This window comes from Phyllostomus discolor, chromosome 8 (genome assembly GCF_004126475.2).
Source record: "Phyllostomus discolor isolate MPI-MPIP mPhyDis1 chromosome 8, mPhyDis1.pri.v3, whole genome shotgun sequence".
NCBI lineage: Eukaryota > Metazoa > Chordata > Mammalia > Chiroptera > Phyllostomidae > Phyllostomus > Phyllostomus discolor.
This window is the reverse complement of record NC_040910.2, coordinates 48,846,817-48,872,085: the sequence shown is the minus strand read 5'-3', so window position 1 is coordinate 48,872,085 and position 25,269 is coordinate 48,846,817. Positions and strand designations below refer to the sequence as shown.

General features: G+C 51.1%; 3 protein-coding genes and 2 long non-coding RNA genes across 10 annotated transcripts; 3 read left to right on the top strand and 2 right to left on the bottom strand.

Annotated features, from left to right (window-relative positions):
* Positions 1-5: 5 nt before the first annotated feature.
* On the bottom strand, positions 6-2,676 carry UBA52 (ubiquitin A-52 residue ribosomal protein fusion product 1). The gene is made up of 5 exons (XM_028519792.2): positions 2,546-2,676; positions 1,534-1,656; positions 1,111-1,197; positions 286-388; positions 6-201 (listed from the first exon to the last, which is right to left on the bottom strand). The coding sequence occupies exons 2-5, from the start codon at positions 1,634-1,636 to the stop codon at positions 108-110; spliced, it is 387 nt and encodes a 128-aa protein (XP_028375593.1). The 5' UTR covers positions 1,637-1,656; positions 2,546-2,676; the 3' UTR covers positions 6-107.
* LOC118502024 lies at positions 536-714 on the top strand. The gene is made up of 2 exons (XR_004904702.1): positions 536-631; positions 681-714. It is a non-coding gene; the product is annotated as an uncharacterized LOC118502024 (long non-coding RNA).
* LOC118502023 lies at positions 857-12,224 on the top strand. Its single transcript, XR_004904701.1, has 3 exons — positions 857-967; positions 6,820-6,829; positions 12,214-12,224. It is a non-coding gene; the product is annotated as an uncharacterized LOC118502023 (long non-coding RNA).
* Positions 3,884-10,532, bottom strand: KXD1 (KxDL motif containing 1). Of its 2 annotated transcripts, none has more exons than XM_028519790.1 (5): positions 10,428-10,532; positions 7,487-7,608; positions 6,331-6,483; positions 5,675-5,721; positions 3,884-4,858 (listed from the first exon to the last, which is right to left on the bottom strand). In XM_028519790.1, the coding sequence occupies exons 2-5, from the start codon at positions 7,585-7,587 to the stop codon at positions 4,629-4,631; spliced, it is 531 nt and encodes a 176-aa protein (XP_028375591.1). In that variant the 5' UTR covers positions 7,588-7,608; positions 10,428-10,532; the 3' UTR covers positions 3,884-4,628. The 2 variants fall into 2 exon arrangements, with proteins under 2 accessions (XP_028375591.1, XP_035888493.1); XM_036032600.1 differs by lacking the exon at positions 10,428-10,532 and adding an exon at positions 10,353-10,424 and having other exon boundaries at positions 3,887-4,858.
* A 3,214-nt stretch (positions 12,225-15,438) lies between the features above and the next one.
* FKBP8 (FKBP prolyl isomerase 8) lies at positions 15,439-24,625 on the top strand. 5 transcript variants are annotated; one of them, XM_028519513.1, is made up of 9 exons: positions 15,439-15,542; positions 16,931-17,241; positions 19,567-19,736; positions 19,909-19,997; positions 20,234-20,454; positions 20,921-21,093; positions 23,002-23,079; positions 23,557-23,688; positions 24,105-24,625. In XM_028519513.1, exons 2-9 carry the CDS (start codon positions 16,956-16,958, stop codon positions 24,189-24,191), a joined length of 1,236 nt encoding a protein of 411 aa, XP_028375314.1. In that variant the 5' UTR covers positions 15,439-15,542; positions 16,931-16,955; the 3' UTR covers positions 24,192-24,625. The 5 variants fall into 5 exon arrangements, with proteins under 5 accessions (XP_028375314.1, XP_028375315.1, XP_028375312.1 ...); XM_028519514.2 differs by having other exon boundaries at positions 15,487-15,626; XM_028519511.1 differs by lacking the exon at positions 15,439-15,542 and adding an exon at positions 15,545-15,675.
* The last annotated feature ends 644 nt before the right edge of the window (positions 24,626-25,269 follow it).

Below are 25,269 nucleotides of genomic sequence, written 5' to 3'. Positions count from 1 at the left end.
ACCAGTTACTGCTCCAGTCAATGAAAGGGAAACTTTATTGAGGCCCCAGGGTCACAGGGATTAGGCAGAAGACTGCCCTATAGGCCAGAGGAGGTGATGGAGGGGCCTTATTTAACCTTCTTCTTGGGGCGCAGGTTGTTGGTGTGACCACACTTCTTCTTGCGGCAGTTGACAGCACGGGGGTGCAGGCGGGCATAACACCTGCACAGGGGGGAGGAGAGACTGGTCAGGGTACCCAACCACTCTCCACCAGGGCCAGCCGTTCCCAACCCCAAGTCTGCATACTTGCGGCAGATCATTTTGTCACAGTTGTACTTCTGGGCGAGCTGGCGGAGGGAGGGCTCGATGATGCCACCACGCAGACGAAGCACCAAGTGCAGGGTGGACTCTATAAGAAATGAGGATTGGGGAGACAGAGTGACTCAGCTTGGGCCCAGAACTTGGTCCACAGGTACAAGGTAGAGCCTTCTGGTGCCCTATAGTCCAGAGGTGCTCAGGTCTAACAGGTACATGTCAGGTTCCTTTGGGAGATGCCCACACCAGCCCTTGGGGAGTTTTGAGGCTAATAAATGCCAACAGTGGTGTCCAGCTGGCTTCCCAACAGGTAAGGTGATTTCTAAGTGGTGTGAGGGTGACACTTTATTTTTGCTAGGCAGCATAAAGCTTGACACTGCCAAGAGTGACACTGATTTCCTTTATAGTAGTTGCCACGTTAAAAACAAATGAAGGCAAGCAAGAATGTGGGAAACCACTGCCATTTGGAAACATAGGTACCAATCATGAGATGGATTCCAGGGATGAAAACAGTATCTTGCTCAAGTCTCCCCAACTTCCTGTGATCCTGGCCTTAAGGACTACCCCACTCCTGGTGCCAGTGAGGCTGTCAGTGCCCAATCTTGGTCCACAGATACAGGGCAGAGCCTTTCGTGACCTGTAGACCAGAGCTTCTCAGGTCTGACGGGTACTCGTCAGACCCAGACTGGTGTAGGGAGATGGCCACACCAATCCCCAGGGAGTTTGGCCAATAAATGCCAACAGTGGTGTCCCTGGCTTCCAAACAGGTAGGGGGCCCGTTCATGGGGCCCTGTCCAGCAAAGACACACCCCGTACCTTTCTGAATGTTGTAGTCTGAGAGAGTGCGGCCATCCTCCAGCTGTTTGCCCGCAAAAATCAGTCGCTGCTGGTCAGGTGGGATGCCTATGGATCAAGACAAACTCAGTTACTGAGGCTCTGGCAAGCCTTGCTGGCAGCTCTCCCTCCCCCACAAGACTTCTCTGTCATTAATCCTCTGTCCTGGATGGAGTGCCAGCTGGTCCAATCCCCAATTAGGGGTGTGTGAGAGGCAACTACATGTAGATGTTTCTCTCCTTCTCCCTCCCACTAAAAGTAAATAAATTAAAAAAAAAAAAAGAAAAAAAAAAGAAAAACCCTAACCTCTCAAAAGGGAAACCCAGATAGAAATGACAAGATGCCTTCCTGAGATTATGCAGAAGCATTGGCAAGGCCTCAGCACCCAGACCTGGCCCAACTTACCCTCCTTGTCTTGAATTTTAGCTTTGACATTCTCAATGGTGTCACTGGGCTCAACCTCAAGGGTGATGGTCTTGCCAGTCAGGGTCTTGACAAAGATCTGCATCTCTGTGTCTGCTGGGGAGGCTAGGACAAAGTAGTGAGTACTGCGGGACTGAGCATCTTGAAACTGGGCCCTGACTGCCAGTCCTGTCCATGGTGATCCCAAGTGCAGGCCCACCCCAGTGTCTGTTTGCTTCCATCCCTCCAAGTCTGCAAATGCAATGAGAAGCGTATGTCCTGGATACCATCTTGACATTTCCCCCAAGTGTTATCTCGAGGTTCCATCAATCCATCCACCTCTCTCCCCTCCTCCAGCCCCTGGACACCTGTGATCCACAAAATACCCTTCCTTAAGCTTGGGTGGGAATCCCATCTTTGTAGCCACCCTAGTCCCTCTCCTCCCCAACTCTAAGCTCATACTCACTTTAGCTTCCTTCTCAGTTACCCCCAAAGTTCTCAGACCACACCTCTTGCCTTTGTTCCAAACTATAATTATCTGGCAACCACGCGCCACATACTTATTTACACAGACCATTTTTTTCACTTTAAAAAAAAAAGCCTACAAGATGAACACTACCAGCCTCTACTTACAGATGTAGAAAAGGGGGCAGGTTGAGACCCAGCTCGGGAAGTGGGAAGGGTTTAATACTTTAAAAGGAATTGGCAGTGTTTGGCAAGGAAAAACGTTTACATGCTTAATATCCCACCCCATTAACTCAGATCTGCCCAGGAGACCCATCTCCGTCCCGAGACCCCGTCAGATAGCTTGGGCCGGTGGCGCGGGCATGACGTTCTCTTTCCAAATCAGGTTCGTCTCCCGGGGCCCAGTCGGGGCCTAGAATTCAGGCCCAATATGCCCTGCTTAGCTGACCCGCGGAGCCTGGCCCACACAAACCGACTTGAGCTGCCCCCTCCGCTGCCCAGGCCCCCGAGTTCCCCGCTGCCTCCCGCTTGACCCAGGCCCAAAGCGAACCCGCACGAACGCCACAACCAACGCACTCGGCCGCCTCGTTGAGAAGAAAGAGGGCGGCACAACCGGAAACCGCCAAATCGCCTCCGAGAGCGCCTGCGCACCGAGCACGCTGCACGCATACGTCACAATTCGCGACGCGCGTAGTGCCCCGCCCCGCCGCCATGCTGCGTGCTGGCAAACGAAGCCGCCCCGTCTTTGGGCGAGCGTCTCCTACCTGCGTCCGACTGTGAGCTTCCGCCTCAGTTCCAGTGCGAAGATTGCCACACCTTACTGTGTATTTCCACCCGCTGTCTCTGAGTCGGCTGAAGACCGCACCTTGTGGGCGCTCGAGTACTTACTGGGTAGATCAGGCTCTTTTGTGCTAAATCAAAAGCATTAAACAGAGGGTCTACGGGTTCAGGAAGCGGGGGTGTAGTAGAAAAAGTAGGAGGAGGCACGGGACCCCCGGGAGCCATCTAGGCACCTAACATCCAGAGTCAGTTATTCTAAACTTTCTAGTGGCTGTGCACAGATTTGGGGCGGCGCGCGGGGAAGCTGGGAGAGCAGGTGGGGCCGATGCATTTACTCAAGAAAATGGGGTGGGATCAGGAGACTCGTGGAAGGCTAAAAGTAGCAGGCGCATGAAAGAGGCGAGAATCGAAAAGTTACTTGTAGGTTTGGCAGCGTACCTCTTTATTTCCTTGAACTCTTACCGTTACTCCTACGGACCAGGCAAAAGCAGACACTCTGAGGTCTGGGAAGATGCCTTTAATAACACAATTTCTAAGTGCTTCAAAGATGAAGGGACTCGTGAGTTTCTAGTGGGGAGGCGGACCCAGCTCAGAGCCCTGTAACTGAGATCTGGAGGAGTTATTCAAGGAGGTAAGGCGTCGATTTCGACTGGTGCCACAAGAATTTTTAAAACATGCAATACCTATTTAGTCAGGGGCAATGGCCTCGTTCCCCTTAGATTGTCAAATAAAAAAAAAATAACAGCCAACACAATAGCTGTCCAGTGTGAATGAATCAAAATTGCATCTTTTTTTTTTTGGTCAGGCAAAAAAAAATATGTATTTTCTGATGTGTTGCACAATTTTAGTAATTAGTTTATGTGAGCCATGAAATGAAAAAGGTTGAAAAATCACTGAGGTAAGGGAACAGTGTTGTGAGCAACAGTGATAGGAACTTGGGTTATTATGGCTATCTCCACCTGAGACTCCCACCAAGGGCAGCCACATCTTTCTAGCTCAGTGGTGCCTGGTAGCGTGTACCCCATCCTGTCCCTCCTACACCCAGCACTTCTCCCCTTTCTGAGCTGATGGACCCAACCATGGGAGAAAGCCACTACTAGGTACACCCTTCTCTTTTTAGTAATGGAGTCTTTTTATTGATAACTCCCCAACAGCATCTGTAAACATCAGATACAAAAATATTCCGTTAGTTTCTATTTTCCAAGGTGGCTCGGCTTGCTTCATGGAGGCCCTGGGTGAGGCCTACAGGGTCCTGAGTCCACCCCTCTAGTCAGACAGATGTGGGCCTTATCACGCTTGGGATTGAGTGGACTGAGGAACAGGTTCTTTTGTGAGCTTTCTACAATTGTTTCGGAAGCCTTGAGATACTGATTTGAGAAAGTACTTAATACTTTCATTGGAGGAAGAGACAGGGAGACCAGAATTGTATGTGCAGGAATGGGGTGTGGTGAACTCAGACATGATAGTGCTTGCCTACCTCAAAGAGGTCCTGACTGGGGTGCTGAGACAGGGGATATCTGGCTTTCGTCTTTGGGAACCTTTAAGTGTTGTTCAGAGCAGACCTCAGACCTGGCTCTGGAAAAGCTTCCTTGTGCCCAGCTCAACGACTCCAAATGACTGCTTATCCCCTGGCCTGGAAGAGGGTCTGAAGGAGAGAGATGCTCTCAGTGAGGAAGGAGTGTGAATGACAGACCCTCAGGAATTCCACACCCCTGGGAGGGAGCCTTGTCTCCCAGGGTGCCCTGGATGACAGAATAAGATAGCAAAGCTGACCGTTGGGAGGGCAGGGTTACCCGCTACCACCTCAGACACCCGGAGAGCCCTGTGACCCCTTTGAGCTCCTGAGAGCAGGGTTATTCACCCCGCATCTCCTTGTCATCCATCTGGCTGTGGCCATTGATGGCAGGGGAATCGGGCTGGACGTGGGACAGGTCCTCAAAGCCAGGGCTGAAGGAGGGCGAGATGGTGTCTGGGCTGGTGTCACAGGAGCCTGTGCTCTGTTCCGAGGTGGCGATGGTGGTTGTGGTGCTGGGCGGGATAGGGTCTTCATCGTCGTCCTCCAGGAGGGATGCTTCTGGGATGTCTGGGGAAAGGAGGCCCAGGCAGGAGTAGGCTTAGTGGCCGTGATAAGGGATTAACTGGGCCTGTGATGCCCTGGCAGTGACCTTCTCACCCTGCCTCCATGGGACTCGACTTCATCCATTTTACAGAAGATGGAGATGAGGCCCAGGCAGGTGAGAGGCCTCCCTTCAAGGTGAGGTGACATAAGGACTATGGTTCTCTGGATCACGTTGATGTGGGTGAGCCTGAGCTTAGCTCTGCCCTTGACTATGTCACCTGAGCCAGGCCCCTCACCTGCCCTTGCCTCACCTCCCTGCTTGATAAACTGGGGCTGATGACAACAGCATTGCCTCATACCTGTAGTTGTCAGCAGCAAAGGGCGGGGGAGCTGTTGGCCCATTCAGCACATGGGGTAAACTGAGGCTCAGTGTAAGGGAACGCTGTGCTTCCTCTGACAAGTTGGTGCCCCTCTGGGCCTCAGTTTTGCTGTGTGAAATGAGGATACTCACAGCCCCCACCTTGAAAGTGGTTTTGGGTAAGAGCCTGATTGTAGGGGTACATGACACTCACTGGGACAAGGATTGTCATTTTTCTTATCCATGTTTCCCCATGTCGCCTCCCCCCAGGGAGGGGACCCTACTCCCTGCACTGGCTCTGCAGGCTGCCAAGAAAGCCAGGCTAGCACCGCCACCCCTGCCCTCTGCCCCAGGTCTCTCTGGACCTGCTGCCCACCAACCCCTGAGGTAACCTTTGAAGAGCCAGCCCTGGACTGACAATGCTGTCATCCAAGTGTTGCAGAGACCAGACATGGGGCACAGGAGCCCTGGGTGACACTTACGGCTGAAGGCCTCTGGGTGTTGCCTGGCCAGCTTCCCCTTCAGTGTCCTGCGGGGGAAGGGAAGGCACACAGGCTGAACCCCTTGAGCAGACAGACTGGGCTCTGTGCAGACTAACAACCCTTACTGTCAGCTCTGGGTGGGTGGGTGGGTGGTGGGGACCTCCCTCTCACTGCTGGTCACACAGTTCTCCTGGGTGGGAGGGCCCTATGGAACTCCCCACCCTCGGTGTGGGCACCCTCAGTGAGAGTGTCTATGTGGAGGCTGGGATGAGGCCCACTAAGCAGGTCAGGGGAGGTGGGAAGTGCTGGCTGCCGGCACTCTAAACCCAGCAATCTGATTTTCCTCTTGAGAGAAGACCTGGATAGGGGGCTAGGGGGACAGGAGGCTGGCCTTTCACTGTCAGCTCTTTGCCTGCCTTTTCTGCATCATGTGTCTGGTGCTACGCTGCACTTTTCAAAAGATAAAGGTCAAATTCAGAAACTTCAGGATCCCAGAGTTCAGATCTTTTTGGATGCTAACTACGTGATGAAGCCTTATAAAACAAGCAAGCTGGATCTCCCTGTCACTCTGTTATGTGGAGCGGGTGGCCCTATTAAAAAGGGGAGGACCCAAGGCTCGGAGCTGGAGGCAGAGGCCAACAGGGCAAAGCACCCACCTGATCCTGCGGAAGATGCTGTCCAGGTCCCGCTTCATTTCCACCAGGGTCCTCGTGTGGTGCAGAAAGCGCTCACTCATTTGCTGCAGGCGGGCACTTGACAGGTTGTTGAAGTTTGCCAGCATCTCATTGGTCTTCTCAAAGCGGTCCAGCCTGTGGCAGAGTGAGGGCCAACACCTCTGTTCAGCCTCCAAAGCTCTGTTAACTGAGCATGCATGCTAAGCCACCTTCTTACTCCATGAGGTTTGCATCTGTTGTTCCCTTGTCCTACAAAGCTCTACTTGATGATTGAGCCACCCAGCAAACTACTATTCAACCTTCAAAAACCCTACTCAAGTGTGCCCTTCCTATGTAGACTTCACCCTCTTTCAAGCAGACTCTTTGACTCCCCTAGCCCCAGGTTGTTTCTTTGACAGCCCTGACACCATGACACCAAGAAGGTTTGTGTCTGGTTTTGTCTTCCCTCATGCTAGGATTCCCTAGGGCCAGGTCTGAATCTGTCCTAAAGAACTAGGAAAAAGATAGGTATTGCTGGTACCCAGACATAACTGGCAACTCTGTCACAGGATATCACAGAAGGTAAGGGTATTAGGTCCATGCTGTGTCATAAATGGAAGAAAGAACCTTTGGCCTAAAGACACAAAGATGAAGCCCATGTTTCCACCCCAAGATTGCCTTCTTCCCTACAAGACAGGCCCAAATTAGCATGAGGCCACTGTGACCATGGTGCCAAGGCCCAACGAGGGCAAAGGGGCACTCACACCCCCTTGAAGAGACCCCACGTGCTCTGCAGACAGCCTGGGCTCTGAGAAACCAGGCTCCCAAAAGGAAGTCAGCGCACTGGCTCCCTTATATCCCCCAGCAGCCCCTTCCTATCCTCCCAACTCTCCCCACTCCAGGATTTGGGACAGGAGCTGTTGTGGACCCTGCCAAGCCATCCGCAGCTGTGAAACCACCCCAAAGCCCTGTTTCCTGTGCCAAGGTGTCACCTCCAGGCCATGAAAAAATTTCCTTTGGAGCCAGCCAGCAGATTTGCTCATTTCCTTCATTTTATCACCAGTGTGGGGCCGGGGTAGGGGCGGGCAAGGAAAGAATGCTGGCCGGCAAAGTGGATTCCTTCCCACGCCTGGGCCCAGGGCCCTTGGCCACCACTCACATGTTCTTCTGGGCCAGGATGATGGCATTGACGTCATCCACATTCACCATGCTCAGGATGCGGCTGCAGAAGACCCTTGAGGCCGAGTCCGGGGGGTCCATCTCTTCCTCCTCCTCCGCTGCCTGAAATAGGGAGGAAGAAAGTCTTCAGTCTGTACCAGGCACTGGGACAGATGGCACAGGGAAAAGGGCCTGGAAACACCACAGGCTGCTTAACTCTGAGTTGGTCATGCCACCTGAGCCTCAGTTGTCATTTGGGAATTTGGGGTTTTTCAAGAACTCCAAATTACATTTATAACTTGCACATCAGAATCCCATCTCCTATCCAGCACTCACTCTCGATGTGCCCAAAGCCAGTGGCACCTTCTACTTGGACAGGTCTGCCCACTTCTCACACACTCCCACACCTACCTTTGCCCAACCCCACTTCAGGGCCTTTGCACTTGCTGTCCCCACTAGCACAACACGCAAAGCTGCCCCCTCAAATCATTACCACCTCCAGGGACTTCGCTCCCAGGAAGTCCTTGGTGACTCTCCCTACTCTGGTCACTTTCATCACTTCGTTTTGTTTTCATTGCTTCATTAGCTCAGCTTAGTTATCAGTAGACCCATTTGCCTGTCTTCCCACAGCAATATCAGCTCTAAGAGAGTCAAAGTATGTCTCTCTCACTTGCTGCTGTCTCTAGAGCCCAGCCCAGAACCTGGTTCACAGCAAGGGATCACCAGAACTTCATGTGGCAGAGGCAAACAGACGATTCAAACTCTGCTCTGACACTAGACTTTTAACAGCAAATTAAAGCCATGAGTTTCAGGCACTTGCACCCAGGCTGTGGGCCTCAGCAATCCAGATGGCTCCATGGCCCTCAGCTTCCCTGGCACACAGATAATCATCCCAATTTGTGGGGCTGCAAGTAGTCCTGACACCATGACAGGATCAGGACAGGGCAAAGGCGGCCAGAGCCCTGGTTGGTGTGGCTCAGTGAACTGAGCACTGGCCTATGAACCAAAAGGTTGCAGGTTCAATTGTGATCAGGGCACATGCCTGGGTTGTGGGCCAGGTCCCCAAATGGGGGTGTGTGAGAGGCAACCTATTGATGTTTCTCTTGCACATCGATGTTCCTCTCTTCCTCCCTTCTCCTCTCTCTAAAAAATAAATAAAATCTTAAAAAAAAAAAAGGCCATAGCTTCAGCACTGATCCTCCTGGTGGGGGCCTTCAGGAAAAACCTAGAATCATGACATAGCTTGTTTCTAGGGTGTACACATTTAATGGCCAACAGAAAGACACACTTGTTATTGGTAAAGATTCACACCCAGGATCAGGAAGGGCTTTTAAAGCCTACTCCCTCCACCCTCCTTTTTACTGAGCACCAACTTTATGGTAAACAAGGTATGCACTTTATACGTGGGAACTATAACCCTTATTTATATGTGAGAAAGCTGAAGCTCAGAGAGACTGAGGCACTGGGCCACTGTTACACAGCCAGTGAACCTGAGTCACTACTCAAATGTCCATGGTCTGCTGAATCTACAAAGGTGTGAATCTGTACAGATGTTCAGTATCTACCCATGACAATACAAGCAGTTTCTTACTGCAGTTGCTTCCTGCCAGACTTCTGATTTTTTCCCAGGAACAAAAAAAAAGCAGGAATAGGGACTTTTTTTTCTGTGAAACTGCCTCATTTACAAATGCTAGTAACTAATACCTTTTCCCCACAAACACCATGGAGACCAAGAGTATTTCTGCTCTGAATCTGGCTAGCAGTTCGCAACCCTTACCTGCCTTTTGGAAATAAGCTACTATACCACCCAGTGAAATCCTGCCCCTCTGCCAATAATCACTTTTTATTGAACTCCCATTATGTGCCAGGTATGGGCACCCACAGGCTCCACATTTCAATAAAAGCATGATCATGTATACTTGGGCTCAAAGGGCAGAACCATGTGGTGGGAAGCCCACCACTAAAGACTGGCAAGCACAGGATTTGGACCTGCAGGAAATGGTTCTGCTTCAAAGTAGGGCTGTTTCCTGTCTCTGGCTTCCAGATGTGAGAGATTCAAGGCACACCCTCAACCCCCAGCTGCCTCTCTCAGGAAGGCTTCCCTGACTAACAACTAGTCTGAACCACAGAAGGGTGGAAATGACACAACAAGGGCTCTGGGCCCTGCTCCAAATACATTTATGAGGGAAACACGCAGAGAGGGAGGCTGTGTGACCTAAGGAAAATCACCTCACCTCCCTGGATCAGTTTTCTCATCCAGAAAATGGTAATAATAAAGAATCAGAATCTCACAGTGCTGTCTTTGGGGACTGAAACCAAAGATAAGAAGCTGAACTCGGAGCGGGCTCTTTCTCCAAGGGTAGTGTAAAGAAGTCCCAAGAGGGGGCGTGAGAATCAGCATATTTGACGAGGGCCTCCATGGTGCTCCCAAGAATATGAGCAAATTTAATCCTCAATTACCCCTACAAGGCAGACACTATCATTCGTCTCCTAGAGCAACTAAAGCTCACAGGGGTGGGATCGGTCGCCCAAGGTCAAACGGAGAGCCGTAGAGGCGCTGCGATTTCACCCAGGTCTTTTAACAGAATTTAATTTGGCGGCCCAAGCTTAGCAAAACCCCGTAGTGAGAACGGGGTTCGCATATCCCCTCGCACCCCACCCCAGCAAGTCGGGGAAACTGAGGCCCAGGCAGTCAACGCCCAGATCGGGGTGACACTGCAGACCTGAACACAGGCGGCCCCAACTCCCGCAACCCGGACCCGGATCCACTTAACAGACGGGGAAACTGAGGTCTGTGTATAGGAGGGGTGTGCAGACGTGGCCAGTGGCACACCCCACCCCGCGACAGTCTAGAGGCCGCACCCGACCTGGCCTGGCTCCCCAGCGGTACCGGCGGCCCCAACCCCACCCAGAACTTGGCCCAGCGTCGGTGGCAGCGGCACCTGCACATCTGGCGGCCTTGCTCGCGCTTCCGGGATGGCGCCCGCGCCGCTGTGACGTCACCACGCACAATGCGTGTGATCTCCGGAGGCGGTGACTTGTCCGGGACCGACTTGCCTGCGTGGAGGCGCGGCAGGAAAAGGTGGGACTTACATGAGTTGTTGTTCAGCCTCACGTCACAACGTATAGCCAATCAAGTAGTCCCTATCGCGTCTGCGTACTTTTCAAAGCCCGAGTTCAAAGGTAGAGTGGAAGGCATTTCATTTTATTAGTGGTGTGTTTGCTGACCTTTTTCCTAGTCCACGGTCCCATTTAGTCACCTCTCCTTAGACTTCTCCGTTCTGTGGCAGTTCATCAGTCTTTCCTAAACTCTCATGACCTTAATGTTTTGGAAGACCACTGGTTTTGTAGAACACCCATCAATATGGGTTTATGCAGTTTCCTCAGGATTTGACAAAAGTCGAGGAGTTTGGACAGGAATCTCAGAACGATATTGTGTCCTCAATGCATCGTATCAGGAGGCGCGCGATTTTGGCGGACTTACTGCAGTATCTTACCAGTATCTCAACTATCAAGTTATTATTTCCACCTTTGCAATTAATAAGTATCCTATGGGGAGAAAATTAAGAGAATGCAAATATCCTAGGTTTTTTAAAAAAACATTTTATTTTACTTTTTTATTGATTTGAGAGAGAGAGCTATCGATTGGTTGTTTGACTTATTTATGGAGTCAGTTGATTTTTGTGTGTGTCCTGGCTGGATATCAAACCCACAAGCTTAGGTATTGGGATGATTCTCTAACCAACTGAGCGGCTAGTTCAGGGCCTTTTTAAACATTTACAAAAACATTGCCCACTAGTTTGAGCATCCATCCACGGCTCTTGCCGGTAACAATTATTACTATATTTGTGTAATGGTGATTTTCTGTTTATTAACTGGAATTCTATTGTAAACAAGAGTTGTCCATTCTCCAATTATGCATTTAGTCACATGTTTATATCACCATGAACAAATGAGTATTTTTATACTGTGTGTTATAATTAAATACTATATTATTTATTTTGCTTTTGCTGCCCGTTTCAGTTAGCACCTATGGCCTGTCAATATGTCTCCATCTTTCTCAGAGTACTTCCTTACTTTTCCCTTGTTTGCTTTATTATTTTAAAAAGTTTAAGATAATTTTATTTTATTTAAAAGAAGATTTTATTTCTTTATTTTTAGAGAGAGGGGAAGGGAGGGAGAAACAAAGGTAAAGAAACATCAATGTGTGGTTGCCTCTTGCACACCCCCTACTGGGGACCTGGCCTGCAACCATGTGCCCTGACTGGGAATCTAACCAGCGACTGCAGTTTGAAGGCTGGCACTCAATCCAATGAGCCACACCAGCAGGGCTCCTTGTTTGCTTTAGAACATCCTTGGAATCAGCCATTTCTCCAAGGATTCTGGTTCCTTTTCTTGGAGAATGGTATTTAGAAACCAACCTCTGAGTGCTGGGTGTACTCACTGCTTAGAGACCCTCTCAACTGTCAGAGTTAGATTTGTACATCTAATAACCCATGCATACACACATATATACTTCTGTATCTGTCCCCCGTGTGCGTACTGACAATCATGAGCAAAATGGGGCAAATAGTAATTGCTCAATAAATGCTAGCAATTCATTATCATTAGTTGAGGTCTTATAATATGTGTATGTTACATGTATAATTTTTCTGGGTCTTAGTTTGTTAACTGTGAGCCTGGGTAATCACAGCACCTGCTGTTGAAAGCTTGGGAGATTGTTGAAAGTTTGGGAGATACATATCCTTGGGCACACAGAAGACTCTTTAAGGATCCTGGAATTGGACATATCTGAGTTCTAATTTCCAATTCTGTCACATCCTAGTTGGATGGCCTTGGGCAACTGGCTTAATCTTATGAAAATATGCACATTAAATTCCTTATAACAAAGCTCGACCCATTGCCAGCCGCCACTAAATTTTATTATTACCTCCGCACTCTGCTGCTTTTATTCACTGAAAAGTTAATGAGGACTAGGATTCTTATGTATTTAGTTCAACAAGCAGTTCAAAAAATTGTTTAGTAAACTAGTCACCCCCTCTTGATGTGGCCCATATTCTGAGGATCCAGAGACTACTCCGTCCCTGCTTAGCCCTTGGAGGACAAAGGGAGACAGAGTCTGACACTGACATTCCCAGCCCTGCATGCCACAGTCCTGGGCTACAGGGATGAGAGGCCCAAGGCTGGGGAAATCTGAAAAGTGGGGTATATTTTGACTATAGGGAAGCAAGCGTATCTGGATGGGATTTTGAGGTAGGATTGGGAGTTTCCTAGGTGCTGACATTCATTCAGGGCTGAAGGAATCACAGGAGAAAAGCCAGCATGGTAGGAAAGCACATAGTATAGACTTTATTTTTGTAAGAATTGTGGACCTCAGTGAGCCAGACAGCAGCCAGTGTTGAGAAGAGTCCACGTAGGGTGGTGGGGGTGGGGGCTGCTGGGAAAAGTGGAACCATGACTCTGTCTGCAGGCTACTGCAGAAGAGACCCAGGCTGGATAAGTCAAGCTTTTCAATGAGTCTCTTGGGGCTGTTAAAAGCCCGGAAATATTTATAAGGGTCCTAGAAGGGGGTGGGGTTGTACACCAGGTCAGAAAGGACTTGGCTGGTCCAAATGTTTTGTGTACTGTAGAGTGGAAACAAAAATATTTTCCTCCTTTGTGCATTTGAGGTAGTGGGTGGAAAGTGAATGAAACACTCAGCCCAGTGATGGGAACATTGGTGGTGGAAAGGCATAAGTCTTGGGACTGGAAGCTTTTCTATGCCACTTTTTCCAGTTTTATTTCCTACATAGCACTCATCACAGCTGAAATTAGACAGTTATCTACATATTGTTTGTGCAGTATCCAGACCTCTGGCTGAAATAGAAGGTCAATGAGGGAAGGGACCTAGCCCATTGTGCCTTTCATCACTGTTACTTTGAACAAGGTAATTAACTTCTCTGTGCCTTATTTTATAGTGCCTATTTATAGAATGATAATAAGAGTCTTACCAAAATGCATGTATCCAGTCCTAAAGAAGGCAAGAGAGAAAAGGCGCAGAAAAAAGGTGCGACAGGGAAGAAACATGTGAGAAGGCAGATTAAGTCCAAATATATCCATAATTACATTAAATGTAAAGAGACCCAATGCCCCAGTTGAAAGGCAAAGATGGGCAGACTGGATCAAAAACCAAAACCTGGTTCTATGCAACTTACAAGAGACACGAGTACAACATAAGTGTACGGAAAGATGGAAGATAAGGGATAGAAAAGGATGGGACCTTTAAAACATGAACCAAGAGAACAGGTATGCAACTTAATATCAGACAAAGTCCACTCTAAGGCAAGAAGCATAGAGATAACAAGGGGCACATTACAACAATCACAAGTTTGTTTCACCAGGAAGATATGATTGCAACTCTATGTAGCCAATGATGTGGATTCCAAATATCAGAGTCTTTGTCTCATAAGGCTAATATGAGAGTTAAATACATGTAGAATGTTTGCCTACACTTATGATACCTGAGTGTCAGCCATTATTATTGTTATAATTTTAGTGTTATCAGTTTATATTTGTTTATTTTAGTTGTTTATGTGTTAGAATCATTTACTACAGTTCCTCCAGTCCCTGTGACAGAGGTGGGGCTAGATGGGTGACTCCACCTTACAGATAAAGACACTGAATTTCAGAGGTATACTCACAGGGCTGGGACTGGCCCAGTGTTTATTTGATATTCTTTCCAGGAATTTCTCACATATCCCTGCTGCCCTCCCACCTCTTCTGGCTGGCCAGTCTGCTTCCTTCCTTCCACAAAGATTTTCCCCCAAGTTCCCTCACCCCCTACCTTTTGTGTCATGCACTGTGTAGGCTTCAGAGTTACAATAATAAGAAACTACAGGTCCTTTCCAGACTTTGGGGGGTCTTCCCATCTAGTGGATGAAGCAGAGGTTAAGGCCAAGTGATGGCACAGACAGAAGTCAGTTATGAAGTGGAGGTTCAGCATGCTAGGAGAACGGCCAGTCAGGGCACTTGGCCTTGCCTTGGGGACGTCTGGGAGGGTTTCCTGTAGGAGTGATCTACAAGCTCTGATCTAACAAGTTAGTTACCGCCCAAAGCCAGTACCTCCTCCAGTGTTAGCTACTTCCAAAGCCAGTGTCTCATTCATTTCATTATTTGCTCATTTGTTGAACTGCCATGGGTACTAGGCATCATTCAAGGAGGTGGGGGCAAAAAAGAAGGAAAATTCCTTCCAGGAAGGAGCAGATATGAGTGAGGTGGGTCAGAAGCAAAAGAACAAGATATTCTGGAAGGGGGTAAGTGGTGGGAAGGAAAGAGAATAGAGCGAGGGAGGAGTAAGTGCCCCCCCCCCCTTTTAAATTGTGATTCATAAAAACCCATCTAATCGAGGCAGCCACCTTCTCCCGTGGCAGTAGGCACCTTATCACCATCTGGCAGAGGGTGCAGGGAGGAGGAACTACCCCCGCCCCCCACCCCCCCAGCAGCCCTGCTCACTCAGTAGCTCACCTAACCTTTACTGAGCAACTTCGGTATGCACCAGGCAACCTTCCGGGGATTATACCACGTAGGGGAGCGAGGGTTGAGTACCCTTGGGCACATCTCCCCTTCGAGACGTCGAGTCTACACGACTTCAGGGTGTGTTTTCCAGAACTCCTTAAGGAAATACTACTCAATGTTACCCTCCCCAAAGCCCCCAAGGTTAGAGTGCATGGACTAACGTGTTCACCCCCATTTAGCAAAAGGACAGGATGAAGCTCAGACCGGAGCGCTGACCGGCAAATGGACTGGCCCAGAGCCCGTTGCTTCCGCCCCCTCTCCTAGTCGCGCGGCCGCTTCTGCCCCTTTAATAACGCCCCGCGGATACAAGCAGGAAGGGGGCGGTGCCTGCGCCTGAGACGGATGTGCGGTTAGGCCAATGGATATTGATGTATCGGTGGCGGCGGCCAATAGGCACAGCAGGGGCGGGGCCTGGTGCCCGAGCCTAGTTCCCGAGGCGCGGCGGCCGCGGCTGGGGGCGGGAAGGGGGCGCAGGACCCCAGGCGGGGGTCCCGGAGCCGGAGGCACGTGTCCCGGGGCGCCGGCAGGGCCGCATCGGCCAGGAGCGCTCCCCGGGCCTAGGCTGGTCTGGGGGTCGGCGCGGCGGGGTCTGCAGCCTATGGGCGGGGCGAAGGGCCGCGGGGGAGGCGAGCCCGGGTGTGCTTGGGGTCGGAGTGCCGGAGGGGGTGCGACCAGGCGGGGGCTGCGGGGGTGCGGGCCCAGGAGATCCAAGGGGAGTTAAGGGAGCTCTGCTGGCGGAGACGTGCAGGGCCCGGGGCACTTGAGGGGTTCTGGAGGTTGGGGACTCAGCCTGGTGGCGTCAAACAGGCGTGAGGCTTTGGGGGCCTGGTGAGGGGCTGACGGAGGGCCAGGCACGGGCGGGGGGCGTTTGGAGGGCGTAAGGTGTTACGGGATCAGGAGGGGGACAGTCCGGGAACATCGGGTTGTTTACGGGGCGATAGGACGGCTCTGGGGGCAACTGGCGTGGGCTGGGGGCAGTGGTTGGGGGAGGGCGGCTTATGCAGGCACCGGGGATTGTGGAGTAGGGGTTGGGAAGGTCTCAGGAAAGGGGGCCGAGTCCGGAAGGGGCAGGCAGGTGAGCGTTGGGGAGGGATGCTGTGGTTTAGAAATAAGTCTGTACCACCTCCAAGCTTGGGGCCTGGGGGTGGGGGGCAGTTTTTGATGGCTCAAGGAAAAGACTAGGATGCGGTGGGGATCTCCACCACTCCTATAAAGACCACTTTGGGAGGGTAGTCAGGAGGCGGGAGGAGAGGAGAAAGGGCTCCCAGAAAGTGTTTGGGCTAGGGTCTTTGGTGTGGTTTAGGTTCAGAGTATGGAAGGAAAAGGTTTGGGTTTTCTAGGTGGTGGTTAAGTTAGCAGACGGCCCCTCTTAGGAGAAGGGGCAGCTGGAGATGGGGGGCCCTGGTAAAGATTCAGTTCTCCTTATCTTGGGCTCAAAAAATAGTCTCCCCAAGACCTCAGGGATTGTCCACCTAAAAACCACCCAGCATCTCCTCTGGGCATTTAATCAGATAAAGTCCCAGGTTCAAATCCTGACCCTGCAGTTGGCTTGCTCTGTGACCTTGGGCAAATGGCTTTGCTCCTTTGGGCGTCAATTTCCTTTTCTGCAAATTGGGGGGGAATGTGTCCTGCTTCCTGGAGTGTTTATAAATATTAAACATTATTTAGGTCTAATAATAGCTGTGTTTGAGCCTGATGCCCAGGACTTGATGCTTGGGTCCTTAACCTCTGGTCAAGCCAGGGTTGTTGCTCTACCCACTCTACAGATGAGGGAACTGAGGCTTGGAGCCCCTGAGTCACATAGCAAGTGATCCACAGTGTGAAGAATGGATGCACAGGAGGATATGAAGGGCTGGGTGGAAATCTCACCCCCATCTGTTCCCTCCACCAGGGCCAGTTCCCGTCCCCCCAGCAACATGGCATCCTGTGCTGAGCCCTCTGCCATGGGCCCTGAGCCCACCACCCCACCGCCTGTTGGGGTCCCACCTCTTGAGGACTTTGAAGTGCTGGATGGGATGGAAGATGCAGAGGGTGAAGAGGAAGAGGAGGAGGACCCGAGTGAGCTGCAGCCGCTAGAGGACATGGGGCAGCCCCCACTGGAGGAGACTGAACAGCCTGGGGCCCTGGCCCGAGAGTTTCTGGCCACCATGGAGCCTGAGCCCGAGCCTGCTCCAGCCCCAGAAGAGTGGCTGGACATCCTGGGTAAGGTGTAGGGGTGGCTTGGGTTTACCCAAAGGGCCTAAACAGCTACAGTTCAGTAGTGACCTTGGCCCAAGCCTTCTCTTCCCCTGATTTCCCCAACTCTGCCATGAAGTAGGTTGGAAGTAGCATATGTGGTAACCATGGTAATTGCCAGACATAGTCAGCTGCCTGACATATTTCATGTCTATGAACCCCTTTCATTGTCTGCCTGTCTGTCTGTCTGTCTCTCTCTCTCACACACACACACACACACACACACACACCCCAGCTCAGAGAGGCTGAGTCACTCATCCAGGGCCACACAACCAGCATTCTAGGCGCCAGCAGCTCCCAACCTCCACTGCTGCTTTTTCTTTTTCTATATTTTAAGATTTTATTTTTAAATTTATTTTTAGAGAGAGGGGAAGGAGGGAGAAAGAGAGGGAGAAAAACATTGATATGTGAGAGAAACATTTATTGGTTGCCTCTTGCACGCCCCCAACTGGGGACCTGGCCTGAAACCCAGGCTTATGACCTGACCAGGAATCGAACCAGTGACCTTTTGGTTTGCATGACAAATGCCCAACCCACCGAACCACATTAGTCAGGGCTCTGCTACTTCTTTCCTTGGCATTTGTTTGACAAATACCTGTTTCCTGAAAAATGTGTCCTCATAGATCTGGGGAACATCTCAATTTGTTGTTCATTCCTGTCTGGTTTACAGTATTCATTAGCATTCTGATTTCTCAGAGAAGTCCTGCAAGAAAGGACTCAGAGAATCTACACGTGTCCCTGCCATGGACCCCATCATAGCAATTCTGGGAGCTAGAGAATTATATTGCTATTAGTACTGGTATCTATATAATATGCTAAATAATGCTAGTGCCACACAAATAATAGTAAAAACTCATTGTTATTACTATCTTTTATACTGATACCAAAACAATAATATAAAATAATACTAATATTGACAAAACAGTACTGTTACTAATGTTACCAACACTGCTGATAAAAACATTGCTACTTCTGCCCTGACTGGTGTCACAGTGAGGGCTGCTAACCAAAGGGTCATGGGTTTGATTCCCAGTCAGGGCACGTGCCTGGGTTGCCGGTCAGGTTCCCACTAGGGGGTGCATGAGAAGTAACCACACATTGATACTTTTCTTTCCCCTTCTCTAAAAATGAATAAGTAAAGCCCTGGCTGGCGTTGCTCAGTAGATTGAGTGTGGGTTGCGAACCAAAGTGCCGCAGGTTCAATTCCCAGTCAGGGTACATGCCTGGGCTGCAGGCCATGACCCCGAGCAACCGCACATTGATGTTCCTCTCTCTCTCTCCCTCCCTCCCTCTCTCCCTCTCTCTCTCTCTCTCTCTCTCTCTCTCTCTCTCTCCCTCTCCCTCTCCCTCTCTCTCCCTCTCCCTCTCCCTCCTTTCCCTCTCTAAAAATAAATAAATAAAATCTTTTAAAAAATGAATAAGTAAAATCTTTAAAAAAACACAAAAAACATTGCTACTTCTAAAAACAACACCAGATAATATTGACTGCCAACTGGCTCTGTTCCAGGCCTGTGCACCATCTTACTTTATTCTCATGACAACCTTGTGACATACCTTACCATACCCACATTTTACAGATGAGGAAACTGAGGCTCAGATAGGTGAGGGTACTTGCCCAAAGTTACACAGCACAGCCTCCTTGGCTATGTTAGAGTCTGGGGAGCTTTTCGCTGCTGCTACTACGATCTCCCCCACTCCTCCTCTGAGCAGGAGGCTGGCTCTGTCCTTTTATATTGAGAGTCAGCTGCATTCTGAAGTCATAGTTCAGGCTTCCAGACAAAGAAACAGGCCTTGAGAGGGGCTGTGATTTGCCCAGAGTTCCCCTGATGAGAGGCAGTGCTTGAGTGTGACCCACTCAAAATATCCACCATGAGTGCTCTGAAACCTCAAGACACAGGGTCCTCCAGAATCCACTAGATCAGTGCTTCTTAGGCTGGATGCAGGGGCACGTACAAGTTGGGAAGCAGCACACAAATTTGGAACTTTGTAGAATATTCCAGAATATGGATAGATACCTCTCTGTCCTTAACCTTTAAACCAGAATCCATTCAGACTTATGTTGTTTTCCAGACCAGTGTTATATTACAGAGCACAGGGGCACTGAAGCCTAGAGGTGTGGGGTCACTTGGACAATAATGGGCAGAGTAGCTTTTTGAAGCTCAGCTTATGCCCTGGGGCTGGGCCACTCCTGGGATGGGTGAAGCTGGTGGGGCTTGTGGGGGAAGGGGCTTGGAGAGCAGGTGTCCGACTGAACCACTGAGTGACGGGCTGCTCGTCTCCGGTCCCTGGCAGGGAATGGGCTGTTGAGGAAGAAGACGTTGGTCCCAGGCCCACCTGGCTCAAGCCGCCCTACCAAGGGCCAGGTGGTCACTGTGCAGCTGCAAATGTCACTGGAGAATGGCACACGAGTGCAGGAGGAGCCGGAGCTGGTGTTCACCCTGGGTGATTGTGACGTCATCCAGGTGGGAGTGGGTTAGGGTCTGGGCAGTCTGGTGCAGGGTGGGGTGGGCTGGCAGAGGTGGAATGGAGGGAGTGATACAAGTGAGGTGGTAATAGCTGAGTGAGCTGGGTTAGTGGGGGCAGGTTATACCTGGATCCACCATCCACCTGACCCTCATACCTCTGCATACCTAGGCCCTGGATCTCAGTGTCCCGCTCATGGACGTAGGGGAGACGGCTATGGTCACTGCTGATTCCAAGTACTGCTATGGCCCCCAGGGCAGGTGAGAACCTGCCACTGCCGGGGGGGTCCCTTTTGGGGTGGGGAGGAGGTAGGTATATGACTCACCAAATCACATAACTCAAGGGTGGCAAGAGTCACTTTTCCTTCTGTTTTACTGAGTAGGGCCAGCTCCAGGACTTGAGTCCTTTTCTGCCTCCTCCCAAGCTTGCCCAGTGTGTCTGGGGTGCCGTCACGATGGTTGCCAGGTCTGAGTTCTCCCCCTGCCCCACCCTCCAGCAGGAGCCCATATATCCCTCCTCACGCGGCCCTGTGCCTGGAGGTGACACTGAAGACAGCTGTGGATGGGCCTGACCTGGAGATGCTCACAGGGCAGGAACGTGTGGCACTGGCCAACAGGAAGCGGGAATGTGGTAATGCTCACTACCAGCGGGCTGACTTTGTGCTGGCAGCCAACTCGTATGACCTCGCCATCAAGGCCATCACTTCCAGCGCCAAAGGTGACTACCTGGTTAAATCCCCCCACCTTGCCTGCAAAGGTGTCTGCTAGTGCAAGCAACCTCAAGTCACAGAGAGTCTGACACTCAGAATGTTGTAAAATATTCCAGAATATGGATCATTGCTCATCCATCCCTAACCTTTAGGCTAGGGCTCACTCTAACCCTGTGGTAGATCCCAGATCAGTGGGATGTTAGGACACAGGTAGATGTGAGGACTTGGGTGACTGTACACAGTATCACTGTGGTTAAGCTTCTGCTTCACTTAGGCTCTGTTTTGTAGACTCTGGCAGTGCCAAGAATGATATAGTCTCGGCCTGTTTCACAGCTGGGGAGACTGACCCCTCCCTAGTCTCCTCTTCTACCAGGTGTGGGGGTTGGGCGTTGGCCTGGGTCATGTAGTAGGCAGGTGGTTGTGGGGCTGGCAGTGTGGTAGTGGCCCCCACAGTTGAGTACTGTCCCCCAACAGTGGACATGACATTCGAGGAGGAGGAGCAGCTCCTGCAGCTGAAGGTGAAGTGTCTGAACAACCTGGCAGCCTCGCAGCTGAAGCTAGACCACTATCGGGCCGCGCTGCGCTCCTGTAGCCTCGTGCTTGAGCACCAGCCTGACAACATCAAGGCGCTCTTTCGCAAGGGCAAGGTGGGCCATGGGTGGGTGGGCCACGGACCACAGGCACAGGTGGCAGGCTGGCTTCCCCAGCCTAGACCAGTGGGACTGGTTCTGAACCCAGGATTTGAAAAGGCCATAGGCGTCAGCCAGCCAAGCTCTCTGGGGTACAGGTAGAGGAACCAAGGCCCAGACAGGTGCAGAGGTATGAGATTTGAATCTCAGCAATTCACTAACTGAGGCTAGAAGTGAACCCCAAGCCTTAGGCTCCCACACACTGCTGTGTGGCCCAATGGTGACTGCTCATTGCATACAATCCTCCATGGCTCCCATCTACTTCAGAACAAAATTGAGTTCTCATTGCTGCCCTTGGGGCTTTGAGCCCAGCCATCTGATTTTCCTTTTCCTCCTGTCATTTTCGACTGTACCTCTTGTTTCCTTCCTGTTTAGCCTCCTTACCCCTGCCTTTGCAGAGGCAATTCCCTCTGCCTAAGACATTCATACCCCAGGTACCCCCATGTGTTCTTCTCTTGCCTCATTCAGGTCTTTGATGTAATGTCACGTCTTTGGGAAGCCCTCCCTGCTGACCCCCACCCTGACTCCCTTCCCTGTCTTCATGTTTCCCATGTCACCGTCAGCAGATGGAATTGTCAACCCTCTTGTCCATCTCCCCTGCTAGGAGGTGTAGCTTTTGTTTGTCTCGCCCACTACTAAATCTCTAACCTTGCAAAGAGGGTCAGGCACACAGTAGGTGCTTAGTAAGTTCTGGTGGAACATAGGGGAGAGTTTGGCCTGCATGGACTTGACCTTAATTGCATTTGTTCCCATCTTTTGATACTCATAGCAACCCTGGATGGGGCAGAATGGGGATTTTTCAGCACCTTTTAGCATTGAACTGAGAAAACTGAGGTGTAAGCAAGCACTGGGTCACCTAGTGGGTTTGTGAGAGAACTGAGCATGGCCTCCCCCAGCCAGCATTTTTTAAAAAAAAATCCTCACCTGAGGACATGCTTATTGATTTTAGAGAGGGGAAGGGAGGGAGGGGGATAGAGAGAGAGACAGGCAGACAGGCATTGATTAGAGAGAAACACTGATTGGTGGAACCAGCAACCTAGGCATGTGCCCTGACCGGGAATTGAATCCATGATCTTTCAGTTTACAGGTGATGCTCCAGCCAACTGAGCCACCACCAGCGAGGGCCAACCAGCATTTTTTTTAAGCACTTGCTATGTGTGGAGTTCTGCATAGAAATGTGGAGAGGAAGACAATGTCATTCCTATTTTTCAAGGGTTTATAACCTTGCTTGTGTAGCTCACATATTTGGATATGTTAGTTGGAGGTGACAGAAAGTCACTCAAAAAGATTTAAGCAAAAGGAGGATAGTTTGTGACTCTGTCAAATCTGGGGGTGCTGGGTTGAGGCAGGGCTGGATCCAGCCATTAGCAATGTTATGGGGATGCTGTGTTGGTCTGCTGTGGGTTCTCTCAGGCAGGCTCCTCTCTTGGGAGTGACCAAGATGCTCTTTCTTGCCCCTCAAAAGCTCCAGGCTTACATCCTTGCTGCTTAACATCTAGCTTCCAAGTGGTACCAGCATATTTCAGGCTGGATCTTATTGGGTGGCTTGAGTTATATGCTGGCTCTGAGTCATTCACTGTGGTCAGAGCTTTGGAAGTATCCAGGCAAGGGGTAAGGGAGGAATGGAAGACTGGGTCTCTTCACAGGCCAAAACAGACACTCAGGGAAGGAGAAGGTTGGGCGGACAACATTGAATCCAGTGGGGTGATCATGGAGTCTTGAGGGCTCAAGAGAGCAGAGTGGGATGACTGAACTCCTGGGGGTAGATTTGGGACTTGACAGGCTGGCCTGGCAGGTCTGGGTTTCATGAAAGAAAGCATGGCCTAGTTGTGGGTCCAGAGTGATGCCATTTACTTTCTCCCATAGGTGCTGGCCCAGCAAGGGGAGTACAGCGAGGCCATCCCCATCCTGAGGGCAGCCCTGAAGCTGGAACCTTCCAACAAGGTGAGCAGGATGGGGGTGCCCTGGGAACTTGCCTTATCAGCCTCCCTGGGATGCCCCTCCTGTCATCTGTCTCTTGTCCTTGCTGTAGTTCTCCCTGTTGTGTGTCTACCTGAGCAGTGGCAGAGGGTAGGTGTCTGAACGGCCCTAGCCAGCTTGCTGAGACACTTATGATCCATATATAAGTGGGCTGGGCTTATTCTGAACCAGGGGTCTCAAGCTAAAGGTGCCACCAGCTTGGCCAGTGCCAGTGTCCCCAGCTTTCCTCCCAGAACCTTGTGCTCTGCGTCATCTATGGGCTCCCTAGAGGCATGGAGCCAGCAGTCCCCTCTTTACTGATGCCAGAGAGGGGCAGACAAATCCCTTGTATTCCTGTGGCACCAGTCCGAGTGACCCAGGACACCAGAAAGGCAGAGCACCAGCGATGGTGGTTGCTGCCACTGCTGCATGCTTAGCCCATCTGCCACCCCTCTCTCCCAGACGATCCACGCAGAGCTCTCGAAGCTAGTGAAAAAGCACGCAGCCCAGCGGAGCACGGAGACTGCCCTGTACCGGAAAATGCTGGGCAACCCCAGCCGGCTGCCTGCCAAGTGTCCTGGCAAGGGTGCCTGGGTGAGCTGGGGCCAGTGGGTAGGGACTGCTGCAGGAGGGGCAGGACAGACCACGTAAAGGGACTGTCTTCATTTTGCAAACATTGATGTCCTCATCACCTGGGCTGTGTTGGACCGTGCTAGGGACACAGGCCCTACCCCTGTGTGGCTTGGACCAAAGCAGAAGGTGTAATACAGTCTGTAGGGCGTGGGGTGGGGAGTGATGGTGCTTCCAGAGGGGAAGGGGATGTATCCCAGATAGGGGAGATTTGGCTTGAGTTTTGATGTACATGTAGCAGTTTACCAGGAAGCAGGAAAGGCATGGTCAGTCGGGCAGTGGCTTGTTGGAAGGCCTGTGTGGGCTGTATTGGTACCTGAGGCCTAAGATATCAGTCTTGACTGCCCTCCAGCTTCCTCCTCCCTCCCCTTTATCTACAGTCCATCCCTTGGAAGTGGCTGTTTGGGGCAACTGCTGTTGCCTTGGGGGGCGTGGCTCTCTCTGTGGTCATCGCTGCCAGGAACTGACTGCCCAGGTGGCCGCCACCCCTTCAAGCACCATGGACCCCACCACACGCTCCCTAACTCTCCCAGGCTCCCTGTCCACTACCCTCTCTGGCCTAGCCTCCTCCTCTGGGGCAGGGACAGTGAGGTTTGAGGGTCATGTGGCCCAGTGAACAGGAGGGACTAAGGCCCTATAGGAGGAAAGTGAGGCAGGGCCAAGCCCCCATCCAGCCCGTAAGTAGGGGGCCCTCATTCCTCCAAACCCAATTCCTACCCCCACCCCTACCCCCCTGGGTTAGGTCTCTATAGGGGTCTGTCTCAGTTTCTCCTTCCCAAGGCCTGGGGGCAGCTTTTCCCCCATCCAGTCCCTGTCCAAGTGCCAACCTCTCCTGCCCTGTGTGCTGCCCTCTGTCCAGGCTCTTCCTTACCCCAAGTGAAATAAAGCCTCCCACCCTGCATTCCACTGGCTCTGGAGCCTTTTTTGACCGCCACTTGGGACTGGGCCAGAGAAGGAGTGGGGGATCTCCTCTTGGGCCACAGCAGACCTATGTTACAGAAGGGGAAACGAGCTTGAAGAAGTGGGGTGATGTGCCTAGAGCACCCAGATGTGAACTCCATAGGTGTTCACGCTCCCTATGCCTGTTACCCCATCCTGTCTTGTTTCCGTTAACTGAAAATAGGGACCCTGATGGGACCTAGCTGGGGGCTTCTCTGAGACCAACAATTAAAGGAGTCTGTAGTTCAGTGAGCTGATAGCCCTGTGTCTGGGCAGCAACAGCATAGCCAATACAAAGGCTAGAGATTCTGCAGTGAGCTGGGTGGGTAGAGGATGTGTTGACTGGCTACACCAACGTAATGAACTAGCTTTCAATTTCTTGGGTGATGTAGTTCTTAGAGACTTTTGGAGAACATATGAATGCTTGGTGATTTCTCTATTGTCCCTGGGATACTGTTGGGAGGCTCTGGGGTAATGAGTATACAGTGGAGAAATGCTTGTTACCAAGTAGTACAGCCTATGGTTGTAGTGTTGATGATTGAAGGTTGTCTGAGCTTCTCCAAGCCTCAGTTTCCTCATAGGGCAGATGGGTCCAAACCAGCATAT

What these genes read in the sequence shown, in the direction of transcription:
- UBA52 (XM_028519792.2), bottom strand. Translation starts at nt 1,636, where the DNA reads ATGCAGATCTTTGTCAAGACCCTGACTGGCAAGACCATCACCCTTGAG. An exon ending in TAAAATTCAAGACAAGGAGG is followed by an intron (nt 1,198 to 1,533) that starts GTAAGTTGGGCC and finishes CTTGATCCATAG; the next exon opens with GCATCCCACCTGACCAGCAG. An exon ending in GACAAAATGATCTGCCGCAA is followed by an intron (nt 202 to 285) that starts GTATGCAGACTT and finishes CCCCCTGTGCAG; the next exon opens with GTGTTATGCCCGCCTGCACC.
- KXD1 (XM_028519790.1), bottom strand. Translation starts at nt 7,587, where the DNA reads ATGGACCCCCCGGACTCGGCCTCAAGGGTCTTCTGCAGCCGCATCCTG. An exon ending in AGCATCTTCCGCAGGATCAG is followed by an intron (nt 5,722 to 6,330) that starts GTGGGTGCTTTG and finishes CTTCCCCCGCAG; the next exon opens with GACACTGAAGGGGAAGCTGG. An exon ending in ACACCCAGAGGCCTTCAGCC is followed by an intron (nt 4,859 to 5,674) that starts GTAAGTGTCACC and finishes TCCTTTCCCCAG; the next exon opens with ACATCCCAGAAGCATCCCTC.
- FKBP8 (XM_028519511.1), top strand. Translation starts at nt 15,638, where the DNA reads ATGGGCGGGGCGAAGGGCCGCGGGGGAGGCGAGCCCGG. An exon ending in AGAGTGGCTGGACATCCTGG is followed by an intron (nt 17,242 to 19,566) that starts GTAAGGTGTAGG and finishes GGTCCCTGGCAG; the next exon opens with GGAATGGGCTGTTGAGGAAG. An exon ending in TGCTATGGCCCCCAGGGCAG is followed by an intron (nt 19,998 to 20,233) that starts GTGAGAACCTGC and finishes CCCACCCTCCAG; the next exon opens with CAGGAGCCCATATATCCCTC.